The sequence below is a fragment of the Vombatus ursinus genome, unplaced genomic scaffold, assembly GCF_900497805.2.
Source record: "Vombatus ursinus unplaced genomic scaffold, bare-nosed wombat genome assembly UNPS02014830.1, whole genome shotgun sequence".
NCBI classification, from domain to species: Eukaryota; Metazoa; Chordata; class Mammalia; order Diprotodontia; family Vombatidae; genus Vombatus; species Vombatus ursinus.
This window is the reverse complement of record NW_020954608.1, coordinates 29,979,495-29,994,813: the sequence shown is the minus strand read 5'-3', so window position 1 is coordinate 29,994,813 and position 15,319 is coordinate 29,979,495. Positions and strand designations below refer to the sequence as shown.

General features: G+C 36.0%; 1 protein-coding gene across 2 annotated transcripts in view; it reads left to right on the top strand.

The window, feature by feature from the left end:
- The window catches only part of CDC123 (cell division cycle 123), a 95,613-nt gene that overhangs the window by 68,371 nt on the left and 11,923 nt on the right, over nt 1-15,319 (top strand). The window contains exons 9-10 of one of the 2 annotated variants that reach the window (XM_027838784.1): nt 5,052-5,174; nt 6,549-6,577. In XM_027838784.1, coding sequence (XP_027694585.1) covers nt 5,052-5,174; nt 6,549-6,577 — 152 coding nt within the window. The remainder of the gene's footprint in view (nt 1-5,051; nt 5,175-6,548; nt 6,578-15,319) is intronic. The other variant, XM_027838785.1, reaches the window with a different exon arrangement.

Below are 15,319 nucleotides of genomic sequence, written 5' to 3'. Positions count from 1 at the left end.
AGGTGGGGAAACTGAGGCAAACAAAACATAAATGATTTGTGTAGGGTTACATAGTTAGTATCTAGTGAAGCTGGATCTGAACTCAGGTCTTCCTTACTCTAGGTACTCTGTCTACTGTGACTGCTGCCTTGGATAAAATCAAAAGTATAGACCAGAATGGTGGTGATAATAGTACTTTTAATACTTATCTCACTGGAAAATGCTATCCACATCCAAAGAAAGAATTGTGGAGTTTGAATGCAGATCGAAGCATACTATTTGCTATTTTTTTCCTTCTGTTTTGTTTTGTTTTCCCTTTCTGGTGGTTCCTCCTCTTGGTTCTAATTCTTCTTTACAACATCACTAATGTGAAAATATGTTTAATAGGAATGTATATGTATAACATATCAGATTGCGTACCATCTTGGGAAGGGAGGCGGGGAAAGGGGAGGGGGGAGAAAAATATTAAAACTCAAAAGCTTATGGAAGTGATTTTTGATAAATCAAAATAAATTTAAAAAAAAGAAAACTACTTATATCAGGTTTATTTTGAGGTTCAAGTGTTAGCATGTATATAAATGCTTTGCAAACCTTAAGTTACTTTTTAAATATTAGCTGTTGTTATTAAGATCCCAGATGTTGTCTGACCAACACAAATAACCATGGATTTGCCTTATTTTATACTTTCATCTAATTTATTTATGTTAAGATTGTTTGGGCATCCATATCGTGACACTGATTTACACTGAACTGGTAGCCAACCAATACCCCCCTAAGTCTCTTTTATAAGATTGTCAAAGTCTTTCATAACTCCTATTAAATAAGGTTTCCCAAATAATGCTTTTATACTGTTGATTTTTTGGGACCCTAAAGGTGTAGTCTTATATTCTATTTTTTAAAAGAATTTTGGGAATGAAAAATAAAATCTCATGAGACTCTGGTTTATGTTTTTGATAGATAAGTGATATCTTTTTAGTCTTGAAAGGATTTATTTGTCATTGTAGTTTAAAAGGTTGATGATGGTATGCCTAGATGAATCTGATTTGGGGTTTCTTCTTGTGCTTCTCTGAATTCCTTCTAAATATAAAATATATAATTATATGATATAAATTATTATTATATATAACATAAATTATATATTGAAATATTAAATAAATTATGTGGTAGTTCTATGACATTTTCTTTTAATATAGTGATTGGATATTTTTCTTTATTATTTCTTTGCTTTCTTCTTTGAATTACCCTTCAGAGTTATCACTGTGATTGAATTGTTTCACAGTCTTTTCCCATCAGAAATAATTTCTGAGTTTGTTCTGTTTTCTACTGAATTAGTGCTGCTTTGCATTACATTTATTAATACTTTCAAATCCCTGTGTTATTTTTTATTCTTTTACATCATCTCTTGCATTCTTTCCATCCAAGACTTTTAGCTGTATATAGTTCTTCCTTTAATTTATCTTTTTATTTTTCTTGTGTTTTCTGAGTATCTTTTAGATTGGAAAGGACAGAATAAATATGGCTAATAGCAAGTCATAATGCAAAATAAAGTAGGGAGATGTTTAGAAAATGCTTCCTTGACCTTGGTGAGTTTACAATCATAGGCTCAGAAGGATTTCATCCCAGGGTAATGAAAGAATTACCTTAAATGACTGTTAGGCAGCTTTCAGTGTTCTTTAATGTTCTTTGAATGTTCAAGTGAAGAATGGGAGAGACTTTCTCCATAGGTTAACAGGTTTTACAGACTGCAGGTTTAAGTGAGCTTGACATGTAATTTTTTAGCAGACATATTGTTTGGGCAGTTCGGTGGTACAGTGAGTGGATAGATCGACTCCTGACTTCAGGCAGGATGACTCATCTCTCTGGGTTCAAATCTGGCCTGCGACACTAGCTATGTGACTCCAGACAAGTCATTTAACCCTGTTTTCCTCCATTTTCTCATCTGTGAAATGAACTGGAGATGGAAATGGCAAACCACGCTAGTATTTTTGTCAGGAACCCCAAATAGGGTCACAAAGAATCAGACATGACTGAAAAATGACTGAACAACAACAAATTGATTGTGAACATCTAGAAAAGGAGTGGTGACCATAAAGAGCCAACTTGACTTCATCAAGAATATGTCATACCAGGCCGACTTTGTTTCTTTCTTTTTTTTTTTTTTATAAGGTTACTGAACTTCCAGATCAGAGGAATACCTATATTTTAGCAGAGCATTTCACAAAGTCCCAAGCTGTTCTTGTGGAAAAAGTTGGAGAGATGTGGGCTAGATAGGAGTACAGTTTTCTTTATTTGGAGCTGGAGAAGTGGCCAGACCTAGAGAGTCGTCATCAGTGGTTTGATGGAAAGAAGGACCCTTGTGGAGTGCCCCAAGGATCTCCATAGTGGAACATTTTTATCAGTGATTTGGAAAAAGGCACGAGAGGAAATGTGGTGTAGTGGACAGAGAGCTGGCTTTGAAAACCAGGAAGACCTTAGGTTCAAATCTGGTCTGGCTCTGTGACCCCAGGCAAGTCATTTAGCCTCTCAGTGTTCTGGGCAACTCTCTAAGACTCTGAATGCTGGAGAGAATGCCAACCTACCTGCTGGAGGGAGCTTCCTTACCTGAGAGTTCTCTGTACCAATGAAATCACAGTTCCAATCCTAACCCCTAACTTGAACTGAGTCTTGGAGGAAATCAGGGGCTGCCAGTGTAGATGCCCAAGACTGGAGATAAGATGTGGGTGCAGAATAGTGAGTTGGCCAGTATGCCTGGATCACACAGTGAGTGGAGCAGAATAATATGTATGAAGTTTGGAAAGAGCCAGGTTGTGAAGAAATTTGTTAAGTGCTAGATAGGGGGGTTTAGCATGCTAAACAGGAAGTCTTTGTTTCAAATCTCATCTCTGACACTAGTTGTATGAGGTTAGACAAATCATTTCATCTCTTTGAGCTTCAGTTTCCTTATCTGTGAAATTGAGAATAATAACTATAGCTGAGACTTGATTGAGATAATATCTTTAAAGTGAGTTCAAATCTGGCCTCAGACACTTACTAGCTGTGTGACCCTGGGTAAGAGTTATGTAGAATTTGGTTAGGGTCGTATATCACCAGTATGTGGTTTTTTTTTAAAACTTTTTTGGAACCATATGTTGATATTCATCATAATACCTTTAATTTTACATAGTATTTGTCATGACTGTATTGACTTCAGCATGAATGCAATTAAATAAGACAATGAGGTTTATTTTTCAGTCTTCGAAAAGCAAGTATTTAAATCCAGAACTTCTAACACAAAGTACTCTGCTTATTGTTGAAAGATTGAGGAGCACAGTCATTTTATTTCACCTTTAGCATGTTAAGTTGTGCCCCTGGTTACTCGCCAGTGCATTTTGGGGAAGGGCTGAACAAATTGCAGTATGTTAGTATAAGAGAGTATGCTGTTACACTGTAAGGAATGATGGGCATTGAGGAATCAGAGAAATTTTGGAAGATGACTGTGAAGCAGCACCAAGAGAATGAGAAGGAATTAACCCTCCCTCCTTCAGTGTGTGAATGAGCTCTAGAACACTGACGGAGAAACATATCTACCCCACCTCTGCAGAAAGTATCGGTGTAGAATGAAGCACATGCTATTCAGGCATGATAAATGTTGTGGTTTATTTTGCTTAGCTATCCTTTGTTACCTATCAGACTTCTCTTTATGGTCAAGGGGTGGCCACTGGGAAGTAATAATGGTATAAAGGCAGGAAAAAAGCTTTAATATCTTTTTAAAAGGGGAAAAAAAAGACTACCACATGCATGAAGAAAATTTGGAAAGGTATTTTAAAGGAAGAAATCCCTAAAAGGAAGAAATGAGAAATTTAAGATGAAGTTATATTGGATGTGAAAAATAAATTTTAGGGCAAGAAAATAAAATTCATGTTGGAATAGAGTGATTAGGAAAAAAAATATCGAATATCATGTGACCCAAAAGTTTTAGTGCAGTTTTAAGCTATTAAAGCTTTAAGACTTTTGGTATATCCTTGTATATGTTTTATAATTAAAACCTTTTAGCTGCATTTATATCTTGTTGCATATAGCTGTGTTGTAGTTTTCAGTAAAAAAAAAAACAAAACTCCAAACATTAAAAGAAAAAGAGCAAGAAAAAAACTCAGGAATGTTTGGTATTCCTTTACTTAAGAGAGCTGAATCATAAAGATGGGAAGGTATGGCAAAGAAGAAATGACAGAGTTTTGAAATATATTATGAAATACAAAGAGAAAGATTAAAATCTTTCCCATGAAGAAAGAGGAAAGACTATTTTAATTTTTCACATAGTTCAATGAAGAATCGAAGAAATTCTGACGGACGTCATTTCCTTACTCAGAAACTTTCAGTGGTTCCCCATTACCAACGCTGTCCAGCATTCTTTCCCTGGCATTCAAGGATCTTTACAGTTTGTCCCTATTCTCCTTTTCTGACTTTATCATCTTCAGCTTGCTTTTAGGTACCTAGACTTCTGCCAATTATATTACTTGCTGTTCTCTGGATAGGTCCCTTTACCTAGAATGGTTTTTTTTCTTTCTCTCCATTTTTTTATCTACTTAGAATTATCTCTCTGATTTTTACCCATCTTTCAAAATCTAAGTCATATGGCATCTCTTTCCCTTGTGCTTTATATACCTCTCTTCTTGTGTTATTGTTATTTGGATGTAACATCTTCTGTCTTCTGTTTACTTGCCTACATCCAGGTTATTTTTTCCAAGTAGAATTTAAATTCCTTGAAGATACCGAGTCCTATTCTTAATATTTTCCACAGTGCCTTAATATAACAGTCACTTGATAAATACTTACTAAATGTTTGAAAGTACAATTCATAAAAGTAAAATTTGAAAATTTGATGTTTAAAATTTTGATAGTAAGCATCATTTTTGTAACTGAATTTTTCCTAGAGATACTAAGTAGAAATAATGTTTTTATCTTAATATTTTACTATGAAGATAAAATGTTTTCAAAAGTAAAATTATAGGATTCACCTGTAGGAATCAATATATAAGATTCATGAAATTTTATTTGAAAAGAATATTATGATATATCAAATATTTTCTTGGCAGGTATATCCCAGAGAGATTATACACAATACTATGATCACATTTCTAAACAAAATGAAGAGATCTGTAGATCCATACAGGATTTTTTCAAGAAACACATACAATATAAATTCTTAGATGAAGACTGTGAGTATTTGTTATTTTCACAATGGAAAGATATGTTTTACTTATTAGCCTGTTATAAAACTATTTCATCATGTGATTTAGGGTGCTTGCGCTGTCATAGACTCTCAAATTTAGAAGAAAGCTCAGAAGCCACCTAGTAGTACCAATACCCACTTAAGAATCCCTTTTACAACATACCCAACAAGTCATCCTCCATCCTTTGCTCGAAGACTAGTGAGTGGGAACTGAAGTATCTTATTCCTGTCTAGACCATTCCCTCTGCCCAGATACCTTAAATTCAACTTCTGAAGTTTATACGTGGCATTCATGTCAAACCACTGTATTGAAAACCTCCTCACCTTTTACTTACCAATGTATATATACTTCCCCCAAATCCCTAACTATCAAAACAAGAGTAGATGGAGATTACCTTCATATCAAATATTTCATTCCTTTTTAGTGTTTCTGATGGCCTATTTGTACTTTAATTATTATAATTTAGGCCTTTTTTTTTTACATAATTTGTATTTCTCCTATCATGATAAAATTTTTATTATACAGTGTCCCAAAAGTGAAGTTTTAAGCTTTAATAACTTAAATAAGCTTTAATAGCTTAAAGCTGCACTAAGACTTTTGGAATACCTTGTATATTTCATAATATATAACTAATATATATTAATTTATTTAAAGAAGGCAAGGTAGATTGGTTGTGTTGATGCTACTAAATACCCATCTTTTAAATAATATTTGAAATTACATAATCAGATGGAGAGCTTTACTAAGCATCAATTTGTCATTTTAAATTAATAATGTAAGTATTTGAGAATCAAAGAATACATTTTTCTTATGTTCATCAATATTGTATTTGCTCAGATTTTCTCTACTTGCCAAAGTAAGTTTCTCTGCTAGAGCTGTAATGATAAATTGCATTAATCATTCCCTGGGCATGGGTAGAGTGTATTTTTTCCACCTCCAGATATTACTCATATCACTCCCCATTCAAATAAATGGATACCTATTCCAAGAGTACTGTTGCCTTAGTATCAAACTGGAATCCTCCCTGTAACCTGTGTATAGACAAATTGGATATTATGAAATTAATGTGTTCCATGAAACTTTAATTCAGAAGTCTGATAAATGAAAATGTTAGAAAGAAAGAAATAGCATGATCATAACAATGATGTATTTTTTGGCTCTTATAATACTTAGTTTTAAGATTTTGAAGTAAGAAATTTTTTCTTGTTCTTAAAACTAAGGAATTTTTGCACCATTTGGTTGAATAATGTTTAAAGCATGTTTGGTTTTAAATGTAATTTTTTACCATTTAAACATGACTGTATTTCTTTAAATTGTATCATTTATAAAAATTAATTTGGACTATTTCTTTTTTTACAGTTGTATTTGATGTATACCGAGATAGTATGGTAAGTTAATAGTTTGGTATAATTTGGAATCAAGATTATCCTTCTAAGTAGATAGTTATGTATTTTGGACAAAAAAACTACCATCTCAAAGTATCTCCCTCACCAATCTGCCACAGTGCTTGAAATATCACTATTAGACTTTCATTTTTGTGGGTCTTAAAGCTCTTCATTTTTCAGGAGTCTCATAATACAAAAAGCCATTATCATTGAACATCTTAGTAAGAATTAGTTTAACACCTGACTAAGAGGTGTCTTTCTTTGCTTACCTCACAATTTTGTTAAGAGATCTGATCCTGTTTAACATAGTTTGATGTACCTGAAAATATGCTCAACAAGGTAAATAATATTTAAACAGATAGGAATCATTAAGCCTTTTTTTCCAGGATGAAACTTATATTTTGTTTTCAGTTAAATAAAGCATATTCTTAGCATAATTTGAGTTATTTATACCTTTAGATTAATTTTAAATTAAGCAAGTAAGATAGAGATTATATTATGCTTCCTGGGTCCCATCATGGACTATGGATAAGGACTTTCTGTCTTTCTGATTGAGGCCTTGCTAGTTTGGGGAGTCAAAGAAAGAATGCTTCAGATAAAAAAAGTCCTGTAGAGTATTACTTTTAAAGGCCAAGATATGAAGGCATGGAGATAAAGGGCCAGTGACAGAAAGTGGTATCTGGATCAGGGATCAGTATTAAAACCAAGATCAACAAAAGCCAGGGGCCAGAGTGGGGGGCTGAGGACCAAGGGCAGGAGCCAGGGGAAGGGCAGGGTGGAGACAGGAATTGGTGAGGCTGCTGGTTTTTATGCAAAAGAAACTATAGGTCAGTTTGGGAAAGAGTTCTTTGAATATTCTCCACTTAATATTCTGTCAATAGGTTCCTCTTTTTATACTCAGAAGAGATGGTAAGGCAGGGACTTGCCCTGTTAACCTTGCTTTTTAGTCTTCTGTGAATTAACCTCAGCCAAAGAACCCCTTTGTTATTGTCCATGGCAACAGCTGTCTCTGAGCATCTGCACTGAGAGGAGTTGTATCTCACATCTATCATGTGATAATGCAATGTCCAGTGTGCAAAACTTTTAAATGGAAAAATAACCCACTTTGTTTTTTTAATTCCTATGATGGTGATTTCAATTTTAAGTCATAAAATCTCTTCACAGGCATTTAAGTTAGACTTTATGCAGTGATGTCATGTCATGATAAGCATCCATACAATCAATCCATAACTATTTCTTAAATGCTTACTATGTGTAGGACACTGTGCTAGGTGATGAGGAGACAGGTACTGCCCTCAAGGAGCTTACATTTTTATTGGGGGTGATGCCATATATACATATAGGTACATACAAAATAAGTACAAGATATTTTCAGGGGTGGGGAGGAACTCGTAGCTGGGGGATCAGAAAAAAATGTCATCTCCAAGGTGGTATGGAGACACAGGAGATGTGTAGTGTGCACAGAATGGTAAGGAGGCCAGTAAAGCTGAATTGTAGAGTACATGTAAGGGAATAAAGTGTAAGAAGATTGGAAAGGCAGGAAGGAACCAGGTTCGAAAGATCTTTAAGTATCAAATAGAGAACTTTATTTTGATCCTGGAGGTAATGGGAGTGGGAGCCATTGCAGTTTATTGAGTAAAAAGATTGTCGTGGTCAGGACTGTCTTTTAGGAATGCCACATTTTTTTTTTTCTTCACATTTTAGAAAAATCACTTTGGCAATTGAATAGGGGATATTGGAGTCAGGAGTTAGGAGGCTAGTGGGTGGGATGGTGAGTGAATTAGGGAGGTGTAAAAAGATTGCCTAGCAGCAATGAGCACCCAGTTGAGGTTACATTAGAGAAATTTGTAGTGGGCCCAGATAGCAGGGTTTCATAATTTTCCTCACTTTTGTTCAGCCACATGTGCATAGGAGAAAAGGCAGTGGATGAAAGGAGTGATCAAGGCTTAGTTTTGGTAGGGCAAGATTGGCAATTTGTTAAGGGGACAAGGGATTCGAGCACATTGTAGATTTGAAGTGGTTCATCAAGGGGTCAAGATGGGGAAAGAGGAGAATTAAGAGATAATGATCTAGGAGAGAACTGAAGAGTTGTGGGGTTAGAGGTCACTGTCCAGACAAAGAACAGGTTTTGGGGTTGGAAGGCAGAGAGAGAAAGGTAGAATGACAATAGGTTGTGATCAGACAAGGTAATGTAAGAGTTTGTGAACATGGAAGTGGTACATTTTTGGGTGATGATCAAGAGGATAACTATATATGTGTTTGGATGGGGTCAGGTGGAGAAGGAGGTCATATGAAATGAGTAAGTTAGAGAAGTGGAAAGTTAAGGTGTTGAAATCCCCTAATATGAAGGCAGGAGTTAGAGAGAAGAGACCAAGTGTGAGCCAGGTCCTGAACTTACTGAGAAAAGAAGGGGAGGGTCTTGCAGTTAATAGATAACAACTGCCAGAATTTTAATTAGATGGGGGATATGGGTTGAATTAACCTAAAAGGAGGAAAATTTACTGAGTGATTGTAATAGAGGAACAACCTGGAAATGGCCATGGGGAGTAAAGAGTGTTCCAGTTCCCTTATTTCAGCCTGTGAGTTGAAGGGAATGAGTAGTGAAAGTGCAGCCAGTAGTGGAAAGGGTAGCTGGAGAGGCTGTATCATTTGTTTGGAGGAAGCTAGGTCTCAATGAAAGCCAGAAGTTGGAAGAAGTGGGAAGAGCAAAGATTTGAGATGAAAGCACCTCAAATAGGCATCAAATGCCTATGGAGCAAACATTCCAGAGAGCAGTGGAAAGAGTGGGTAGCTTTGGGGTGGGACTGTGGTGAAGGTTTGAGGAAAATAAGAATAAAAGATCAGGCAGTGGGGGATGGGGAAGAAGGTTTGAAAGATAACCAATGAGGATTCATAATCATTGGGATGAGAAAGATTTGGAACAACTGCTTGGAGAATGAGATAGTTAATCAGGTTAGGAAGAAGTAGAAGTGTAACTTTGATACAGTGAGATTAGGAAACATAAATTAGTAGTGGATCCAGGCAGGATGGTTTCATGGTTTTTCTCCAGCTCTCTTCAATAGCATGTGAATAGGAGGAAGATGGTGGGAGTAATCCAGAGTTGAGGTTTAGCAACTGACTGGATATATGGGGTGCAAGTGAATGAGGAGGTAAGGGTGGCCTCAAGGTTGTAAACTTGGGTGACTAGAAGGATAATGGTGCCCTCGATAGAAATAGGGAAGTTTGGGAGAGGGATAGGTCTTTGAGTTTTGTTTTGGATGTGTTGAGGTGGAGATGTCTACTGGGCTTGCAATTCTAAATGTATGTTGGACAGTTGGTGTTGCAAGACTGTTGTTCAGGAGAAAGACTGGAGCAGGGTATACAGATCCTGAGAGTCATTTGAATAGAGATAGTTAAATCCGTGGCAGCTGATGAAGTCATCAGATGAGAGATAGCCTTGAGCCTCACCTGCAGTTGGGGGCATGATATGAATGATTATTCAGTAAAGAACAATGAGAAGAATCAGTTAGATCAGGGATGGAGAACCTGCTGCCTCAAGGCCCTCGAGGTCCTCAACTGAATCCCTTTCACTGAATTCAAACTTCATAGAACAAATCCCCTTAATGAAAGGATTTGTTCTGTAAGACTGGGACTCAGTCAAAAGGGTGTATCCAAAGACCTAGAAGGGCACATGTGGCCTCAAGGCTTCAGGTTCCCAACACTAGGTTAGACAATCAGAGGGATCAGTTTGATTGATAAGGCATTTACTGTGTGCTAGGCACTGTGCTAAGAGTATATAAATATAAATATAAATATATTTATTTATTTATGAATATAAATATAAATATAAATAATCAAGACAGCCCTTACCCCCAAGGACCTTACATTCTAAAGGGGGAAGACAGTACTTAAAGGGGAGCTAAAAAGTGGGGGGTAGTAATGCTGAGTGTCACAGAAACCCAGAATGGAGAGAGTATATAATAGAAGAGGATGATTAATAGTGTCAGATACTCCAGAGGTCAAGAAGGAAGAGAATTATATAGATAGGCCATTAGAATTTGTAATTAAGAAATCATTGGAACTCTGGAGAAAGCAATGTTGAGTGAAATTAGAAGCCAGATGGGTTGAGAATTGAGTGTGAGAAGAAGTGGTGGCAGTGAGTGTAAACAGCTTTTTCTAGGAATTTGGCCTAGAAATTGAAGAAAGTTAAAGGTCAATACCTTGAAGGGATAATAAGGTCTGCTGAGAGTTTTTTAAGGATGCAGAAGACTCTGCATTTATAGATAGTAAAAAAGGAACCAATTGAAAGGGACAAATTGAAGCTTAGGGATAGAGAAGGGTAAGTATGTAGAGATGGAAGAAGAGATCACCCAGGACAGAGTGTTAATGGACATCCATGCTTAGTTGGTAAAACAACGAAAGAGAGGTCAGATAGCCATGAGAATTAAGAGAGAAAAACGGCATGGAAGCTAAGTGAGGAGAGAGTATTCAGTATAAGAGGGGTCTTCAATTCATCAAGTATCTGTTAAGCAGCTAGTACATCCAAAGCACAGAACCAAAAGATAGGATTAAAAGCTTCAGAAAGGCCAAGTAGAATGAAGAATGAGAAAAGGCAGTGAAGATGAACAGTTGAAATCATTTGTAGCTTCAGACAGAGAAGGGTCAGTTGAGTTGTGGGTAGGAAGCCGAAGTATAAAGGGTTGAGAAGCAAAGAAGGTGAGACAATTGGAGACTTTTTCTGGGAGTTTGGCTATAAAATAGAGACAGAGGATAATAGTTGAAGGGGAGATGGAATGATACTAGGTTTGGGTTGGATAAAGGAATTTCAGTCTTTTTCGTCATGGAGGTGTGGAACACTTGTGTGTTATAGTAAGAGCAAGGGTGTGACCGTGTGTCTGAAAATAGTATTTAATTTGCATATATTTTGTATTCATGTTTATATGTTGTTTTGCCCCCTATAAGATATAAGCTCCTTAAGGCAGGGATTTATGTTATTTTCTCTATATCCCAGATACATACCGTGATACATCAGTAGGTGCTTAATAAATGCTTACTCATTGAATGAACCAACTACCTCCCTAGACAGTGTGTTCCACTTTTAGTCATCTGTAATTATTAGGCATCTCTAATAATGATCTGAAATCTGCCTCTGTTACTTTCACCCATCATTCCTAGTTTTCTGCTCAGGGGCCAAGCAGAAAAGTCAAATCCCTCTTCTATCTGAAATTCCTTCAGATACTTGAAGATGTCTGTCATGTTACTTACTCCTAAGTCTTTTTTTTCCTCCAAATATCCTTAGTTCTTCTGATGGTTACTACATGTGTGACCTAGAGTGAGTTAACCTATCTAAGCTTCAGTTTCTTCATCTGTAGAATGAGAGGTTGAATTAGATGATGAGGTCCTTTCTAGCTCTATCTCAATGATTCTGTGAACTTGTGACCTTGGCCCGTTGAGCTGACTATCATAAGATGAAGAGATAAATGTAAAGTCTTACAATGTACTCTCTCTTTGTTTGTCTCTTAACTCTTTTATCAACCCTTTTGCTTTTTTTCTGGTTCTTCTTTCTCTACTTTCAAAGTTTGGGTATTCTCCATGGCTCTATCTTTGGCTTTCTTTTATTCTCTCTTTATCATCCTTGGAGAACTCACCCACTTGCATGGTTTCATTTGTCATATCTATGATGGCTTCAAAGTCTTCATTTCCAGCTCCATTCTCATCCCTGAGACTCATTCCCTTTGACTCTTTCCTCTCACATCTGGATAGCTGGCAAATGTGGTCAGTTCTCCACAGCATATCTCACATGCTCATGACCATGAACATCTCCCTCATTCTCATGACCAGTACCCTAGTGCAGGAAATTATTAACACCTGGCTGGAGTAATAGAATAGCATCCTAAAAGCCTCCTTCTTAACTAGTCTCTTCCTCTCTGCAATTGCCTTTTTCACATGATTTGGTATAACACCTTACTTGCAGGTTTATTCACACTGCTCCATAAATGCTATACATTCCATCCAGATTGGCCCAGCCGTGGTCATCTTTGTTCATGTTCTTCCACCTCCGTGCCTTTATTTTTACTGGACCCTCAAGTAGAAATGCTTTCTTCACCCCACTCTCCTAACCATCTTTCAAGATCCAGCTTCAATGCCACTTCTTCCATAAAGCTTTTGCTAAATTGTCTCTTCTCCTTATTCCCCTCCATTCAGATATACTTTTTCCTTTCTTATGCTCTTATCATAATTTGTTCTCCTTTATTACTTGTGTACATGTAATATCTTCCCCACCAAGTTTTGAGTTCCATGAAGGGATAATTCATAGTTTATCTCCTCCAATTCTTAACATTGAGATTTCTGTATAGTGGATATTTAATAAATGGTTGTTGTTGAACCCATAACGCTAACACTCTTAAAACTATTCTTCAACAGCTTGAAACATTGCATAAAATGCACAGTGGTTCTGTGCTATCATAGATAGGTATTATAGGAGTTCTGTAAAAGAGAAGATTGATCAGAGCTAAGTAGTCAGAGAAGGCTTCCCTTTGGCAAGTGGGATTTACTTGATACCTGAAGATTTTGTAGATTTGGGACAGTTGGAGGGGAAAAGAGGGGGGTGTTCAAAGAGATGTGAATAAGATAAACAAAGGCATAAAGGTTATAATAATATGGTGTGTTCATGAAACTGAGAATTCTAGCCTGTCTATAGTAGGGGGTACATTTTGAGGAATAGTGGGAAAAAGGCCTTCTCTTCTGTCCATTTATTCTAATTCTACTCATTCTTTAAGCCCTAGCCCAAATCTCATTGCCATATGATGCTGCTTCTGATTACTTAGCACTGACTACCTTCCTTTTCACAGAACTATTGTAGCAATTGTGATGTGTACAGCATAATTTTTCACTTTATGCAATGTCTATACCTTGTACTTTATACAGTAATGAGAGTAAATTCCAGTAGGTAAGGTGGGGAAAGATAATGGAGGGCTTTCAAAACAACTTGAGGATTTTAGACTTGATGGTAGGAATTTGGAGACATTCAGTTTTTGAGTAACATTGAGTAGAGGGTGAGGTAATGAAAACATTATTTAAAAAGGATTAATCCTATTATAAGATAGATTGCCAGAAGACAGTTTTCCAGTGTGTTTTATGCCCAGAGAGTCCATGTGAAAGTATTTTAAAGCTCTAGTCAAATAAAATTGCTGAAAGAGTTAACCTTTAAATCTTTATGCTTGATTAAAACTGGTTCATTTTTTTTTTTTAAATCTAGACTATGACCTTTGAACCAAGAAACAAACTCCACCAGTCCAATGCTAGCCTTGGTATTTAGATTGACTTATTTTCTGGAGTTATTTTTGCAGTGTGACATATTCCAGTTTATAGATCTCAGTACTAACTGAGCTAATTAAGTAGTCCTATGTTAACAGGGAGAATGGTTGATTATAATGAGATTGTTTAATGGTTTGAAAAAGTAATAAAGCAGAATGAATAGAGATTAGAAAATATCCCAGGGTTTTCATTTGCTACTTTTTTACACGGGTTGCTACTTGTTTTTTTTACATTTGATACTCAAAGTGTAAGGAAGACATTTTACTAATAACTCAGATAACCCTGGTTGACATTTTTCTACGTAATTAAGTATTGACAAACTTCTAAAAAAGGTCTTCATCACTGAGAATATAGAAATTGTGTGTTAAAAGCATAGATTTACCAGAGGATGCCTTTTGTGGATGGAGTGGAGCAGTGATAAGAACCTGATCCATGGACCCATGATGATGTTAGTTAGCACTTTTGGTATTGGAAGAGAGTTTTAGTGAAACCATTTTATTCTTTCTGAGGAGATTTATCCAAACATGTTTCTGCCACATATGTTAGCTAATTCAGCAACCTAATATTTAAAGCTTTCAAAGATGATTGGATATAGGGAGAATATAGTTAAGACTGGCCAGTGTTTATTGATAAACACAATATAAAATTCTATACATAAATAATTGAGGAAAAATTAGCTAAATTAATAAGAAATACAAATAAAATAATAATAAAAATATATAAATAAAACAAAAACATAAATAAAACAAATAATACTAAAGAAAAAAAGCTTTTACTAAATGACATATTTGTTACCTCTAGTTCTTTGATTGGCTTTTCCAGATTTATTCACAATTCTCTGTCATTCAAAGGACAGTAGAGAGACCTTTGGATCCGCAAATAGTTTGCAGCATATTAACAGCAATGAATTAAACATAAAAAGCACCCCAAAATATCAGAGCTATATGACCAATAAAGGAGGTGAGCTGATCACATTGCAAGAATAAGGAGTGGATGGACAGACTGCACTGGTATTCACACATTGTAAGAGGCTTACAGCAAGATTGTCAGTGTGTTAGATAAACCTCCTGGAGGATTTCTGGTAGGCCAAGGAGAGTCACCCAGAATGGAGGATGTAGATGGGTTTTGATTTGCACAGATAGAGTGAATGCTTACAGCCACCAGATTACATATCCTTCAGAGTACTGAAGTATATTCAGCTATATTCTATTAGGATTGTGCCCAGGGCTTGTACTCAGCTCTCTGTATACTTACTTATTCTCACTGACACATCTTTTACCCCAAATTAAACTTCTCTTTAGCCTGACTAGTTCAGAGATATTTCTCCTCTGAGGCTAGCTGTCTGTCTGCTGACAGAAATCTGTCTTTTTCAGAATCAGAGAATTCTGCCATTTCCTTTTGAAGGGTTTTATTTCTCTTTTATTTTATTCCCTTCTTTTAGACTATAAC